At 40.2% G+C, this 5,474-nt stretch overlaps 2 protein-coding genes across 3 annotated transcripts in view; both read right to left on the bottom strand.

The window, feature by feature from the left end:
• LOC108301984 (protein phosphatase 1 regulatory subunit 12B) overlaps nt 1-5,474 on the bottom strand; it is a 165,077-nt gene that overhangs the window by 157,994 nt on the left and 1,609 nt on the right. The window lies entirely within an intron of this gene.
• Nucleotides 484-1,003, bottom strand: LOC108301988 (HIG1 domain family member 1A, mitochondrial-like). Its single transcript, XM_037737323.1, has one exon. The coding sequence runs from the start codon at nt 869-871 to the stop codon at nt 590-592; it is 282 nt and encodes a 93-aa protein (XP_037593251.1). The 5' UTR covers nt 872-1,003; the 3' UTR covers nt 484-589.

The raw sequence follows: 5,474 nt of genomic DNA, 5'->3' as shown, positions 1-5,474 counted from the left end.
GAATCTGTAAGTTATATGTTTACAACTGAGATTCTTTAATAAATACTACTCTAAGCTTTCTACATTTGGTTTAAACACATGCACATATACATATTGTTAGTTGTGGAAAGCTTTACAAGTTATATTCCGTGAACTTTTTGGACAGAGTTCTAAAAGGGCCAGCCTGTCCACAAAACAGGCAGAAAAAAGTTAAATTGACTGGGGCAAATAGGACTCTCATATAACATCCAAAACATCTGAGATTCTGCAGCAAACTGGGAGTACTTCAGGGTTGGCCTGTTATTTTCTTTAGAACTAAGTTCAGCCGAACAATTTAAGAAGGTGGACATTTCAACATCATCAAGTGCATTTAGGTGATATGTTTCTTTCAAGTTAACTTGACTTCCTTGAATGACCTAGTTAGTAAACTAGCCACTAGTAATGAGGTCACACCAGGCAAATCAAGCCTGCAAGAAAGGAAGCCAATATTCAAAATGCCATTTTACCATCTAAACCCATACAAATTAGTTTTCAACAATACGTAACTTCAATAAAGAGATGTCTAACTAAAGTAAGCTCCTCCAACAAGACCAAGACAGCATCTCTTCTTCTAAGGCTTAGGTTTTGCCCAGTATTCCCGATACGTGGAATAGCCCATACCAACAGTCACTGCTCCTACAACAAAGCCCTGGGCTGCCACATGCATGTGGATCAGATGAACAGACATTTTAGTGTTTCCCCTGCTCTTCAATTTGTATAACCCATATGCAACAATTGCTATAAAACCTGCCATTCCAATGGGTACGAATGGTGCCTCTTGAGCTTTTCGAATAAGTTTGGATCCCTGATCTCCATCATATGAAGAAAGGAAAATATCTGGGTCTGCTGACATAGTGGTTGCTTGAAGAATCTCCCTGAGAATTTTCTATGAGGTTCTAGAGCAAGAAAACCTTTCACACGCCAACCTGCTGCTGATTCCTGCATGCGTGCCCAGTCCCACAGCTTCTTAAGCAACATTTTGAAGTAGGCAATGTGGGTATTATTACCATGACTTTAAGAAAGCGAGGTCCATATATATAAAGCAATTTTCTCAAAATCACATAGCTGGCAAATGGCAGAGGGTACAACCCCAGTCTTGACTCAAATCTAGTTCATCTTTTCTCTAGATCAAGTCACTTTTGGGCCGGTGAGAACCCTAATAATGCTAGGAGCTCTATCAAATACTCAGAAGTATTTAAAGAACAAAGAAAAATTATTCAGACTAGACTTCAAGCCATTCAACAATTCTGTAAGGTCTTTTAGGCCGACTGACCATGCCATGGGTGGCAAAGCGACCTCTGCGACCTGCACGTACACTCCAGATGAGTTCCTGGAACTAGAAAGTCTGAAGTAAATGTAAAACCACAAAAGGAGAAGAAATGATCAACCCCTGCAGCACCTAATTAACTTTTAGACATTCTTCTATTGTTCCTTATTCCTGCCTCAACTGATAAGGCAACTGGACTTTGTAACTGACCTTGGTCAACCTTGTGACTCCAGACCCTACGACCCCCTCCCAGCTTGCAAAAGCTGCCCTGACCTGTAACTTATATAACTTTCCACTGCCTACCCCAAACCTATAAAACCAACTCCTATCCCACCTCCCTGAGCTGACTCTCTTTTTGGACTAAGCCCACCTGCACCTGGGTGAATAAACAGCCATGTTGCTCACACAAACCCTGTTTGGGGAATCTCTTCATTCAAAGCGCACGTTTAACAAATTCAATAAATATTTACTGGTCCCCTACCATATTCAAGGAATCACATTTTAGACACTGTAGAAAAAAAAAAAAAAAAAATTCCAGGCTTAACTTGCTCAGCCCACTAAAAAAAAAAAAAGATAATCAATATGTGCTCACTGGCCATTGCATTCAAAGAACTGGCAGAGGGGGCCAGGTGCAGTGCCTGACACCTATAATCCCAGGCAGGCAGATCACTTGAGGCCAGGAGTTTGAGACAAGCCTGACCAACATGGTGAAACCCTGTCTCTACTAAAAATACAAAACTTAGCCAGGCATGGTAGTAGGTACCTGTAGTCCCAGTTACTTAGAAGGCTGAAGCACAAGAATTCCTTGAACCCAGGAGGCGGAGGTTGCAGCGAGCCAAGATCAACCTGGGTGACAGAGCAAGACTCTGTCTAAAAACAAAATAAAAAAATTAAAAAGTTGACAGAGGGAAAAGAATCAATAGAGATTAGATTAAGACCATGTTTTTGCTTTCTCAGTGCCTATTACTTGGTATAATAGGGCCTCAACAAATGTTTGTTAATTTATGGATCAATCCCACATGTATAAAGCTCAAAGGCCTTCACAATTCACCTGACTTTCAACCATCTCCTTCATTCCCTTATAGTCTCAGAGGAAGACAGGCCTTATTCGATGCCAAAACTAACTCTGTTTTTATTCTTAATTCTATCAAGTCCCAGTTTTCTTTTCATAAATTACCCCTTCATTTCCACATATTCAATAGCTCTTTTCTTCTGATTCCTCTCCCTTAGGCCAAAGGAATATTTAGCTACACCTCCCTCACCCTGAAATATCAAAATACAAATAATACACATAGTAGGCACTCAACAAATGTTTGCTGGACTGAAGTGTGCCCTATCTATACTCTATAATCAAACTAAACCACTTACTATTCCCAAACACATCAACTCTTACCCAGCTCTCTTCCACAGCTTGTTTCTTCCAACTAGGTGGGACACTCTTCTTTCCCTTTTCCCTTTTAGAAACCTTTCACTTCTTTCAAAGTTCATTTAAAATGCCTTTGCCTTCATGAAGTCTTTCCTGTTCTCACAAACTGAATTCCCTCTTGCCTTCCTTTAACCCCATGCTTCCTCTTCTCCTCTCCAACAAACACTAATTCTAGACCTGTCATGACTTAACACTGTACCTCAATGCAACCATTCCATCAGATTGAAAGCTACTTGAATGCAATGTGAAAGGAAAATAAAAACTTGGGACCCTAATTTCACTATGCCAAAAGAAAAAAAAAATAAGCTGAAAGTTGAGTCATGCAAGAAGCTGCCTTACCTTCTGTTCCTAAGCAGATAGCTACAGATAAAAAGTTAAATATCTCTACAGGTTCTATGTTTACCTCTATGTTCACCTTAATGTAAAGTGCTGATTTACTAAGCATGAGATGAATACTTGACTATTCCCCTACCGGCTCTTTTCCTCTTGCAACATGTGAATTCAGGAATGTGACCATGCCCTCCCCATTCCCCCTCCAGGCTGATTTTCCCTTTTAAGTACTGAAGCTCTCAAAATCATCTTTGGGGAAAGGCACAGATCTGTCTTCTGGGCACACGTCCTTATCTTTGGTAAAATAAACTTCTAAATTGATTGAGACCTGTCTCAGATACCTTTTGGCTTACAACAACAACTGGGTTTTCCTCATCGCCATGGCATTTAACCCTTGCTTTTTTCTCTTGGCATTCCATAAATATTGCTTGAATTACATGAAATATCTTAACCACTCTGCTCTGATGTCTATTTCATCCCTACTGGATCAGGCATAATGTCACCTGGGTATACAGGACCCTGCTTTTCTCATGTTCTACAATCAAGAACATGGGAAATGTTCCAGTAGAAAGTAATTGGCCGGGCGCGGTGGCTCAAGCCTGTAATCCCAGCACTTTGGGAGGCCGAGGTGGGTGGATCACGAGGTCAGGAGATCGAGACCATCCTGGTCAACATGGTGAAACCCCGTCTCTACTAAAAATACAAAAAAAACATTAGCTGGGCATGGTGGCACGAGCCTGTAATCCCAGCTACTGAGGAGGTTGAGGCAGGAGAATTGCCTGAACCCAGGAGGTGGAGGTTGCGGTGAGCCGAGATCGCGCCATTGCACTCCAGCCTGGGTAACAAGAGTGAAACTCTGTCTCAAAAAAAAAAAAAAGAAAGTAATTGGGCTTTCTGTTTTTCTATTTTCTACAGTTTTGGGGAAAAAAACCTAAAAACCTTTTTAGTTTTACTTTTACCTGGACAAGAATAATTATCAACCTATAAAGTAATTTTTTTTTTTTTAATGGGGTTTCACCATGTTGGTCAGGCTGGTCTTGAACTCCGGACCCCAGGTGATCTGCCCGCCTTGGCCTCCAAAGTGCTTGGATTACAGGCGTGAGCCACCACGCCCGGCCCTATAAAGTAATTTCTACCTTATCTCTGAAAATCCTTATAGTTGCCCAAAGGCTCACAAACAGCCACTAGCTCAATAAAAATGCCCCTAGAAAATAAAGCCCTCTTCTTCCTAACTCATCACCAATACAAGATCTTTATGCTACTATTCTAAGGGAGGAAGAAAGGAAATAGAATATGTTAAAAAAACTGAGACTAAATTAGCATCTCAAAAAACTATAAAGGTAAATGTTGTACCTTTGGGTCAATCTGCTGCTCCTAAGTTAAACATTTATTCATAATAAAAATGTAAAAACACTCGGCATTGAGCCTGAACTCATTTTAAAATGAGGAAAAAAAGCCTCTGAAGCTCCCTCCTTTTGATGAAACATACTGAGACAAAAGATCATCATGAAACATGAAATAGAATGTACTTGTATTGTTCCTAGAAAGCCAGTTTGCCTTGATTCATTTCTACTCCCTTGAAAGTTAGAGTTCCTAATGATTCTGGGAATAAGAGTATAAAATCTAAGATCTTTAAATGACAAAAATAAAAACAACGAGATGATCAGGGACTGATCTTATTTAAAATATTCTCCATTGGCCCTGAGGTAAAGCAACCAAAATGAATAGTACAAACAATGTTTTTTTTTTCCATTGTATAAAAAAATGCTAAATACTGCAAATAAAGAAATGACAGTCAAGTCAAAACCTGTCTAATAATGATATACATAAAATAAAATAAAGGCCATCTCTACCACCACCCCACCTCTGCAATGGATCTGGTCTAGATCACCGTTCTCCTGGTCAGACTTCCATGTCTAATTTGTAATAATTTGTCTTAGGAAACAGTAACTCTCACAAATTTATTTCATTCAAGGTAATATTTGTTTGAGCTAGAGACTGTTACATTTTGAACTTACTTCCAGAAGAACTATATTCATTCATAAAGATGAATTAAAGAAATCACCGTAAAAAATGCAATTACAATCATTCTCTGTACTTAGCTTCACACAGCAGGAGGATAATGCCAACACAAATGATCCTAATTCTAAGCATGAGCTCTCCTTAGAAAAGAGAAAGAAAAGGTCAGGCACGGTGGCTCATGCCTGTAATCCCAGGACCCTGGGAGGCCAAAGTGGGCAGATCACAAAGTCAAGAGTTTGAGACCAGCCTGACCAATGTGGTGAAACCCTGTCTCTACTAAAAATACTAAAGTTAGCTGGGCATGATGGCGCAAGCCTGTAGTCCCAGCTACTCAGGAGACTGAGACAGGAGAATTGCTTCAACCCGGGAGGCAGAGGTTGCAGTGAGCCGAGATCGCGCCATCGCACTCCA

Source organism: Cebus imitator, unplaced genomic scaffold (genome assembly GCF_001604975.1).
Source record: "Cebus imitator isolate Cc_AM_T3 unplaced genomic scaffold, Cebus_imitator-1.0 Scaffold38, whole genome shotgun sequence".
NCBI classification, from domain to species: Eukaryota; Metazoa; Chordata; class Mammalia; order Primates; family Cebidae; genus Cebus; species Cebus imitator.
This window is presented reverse-complemented; position numbering and strand designations above follow the sequence as displayed.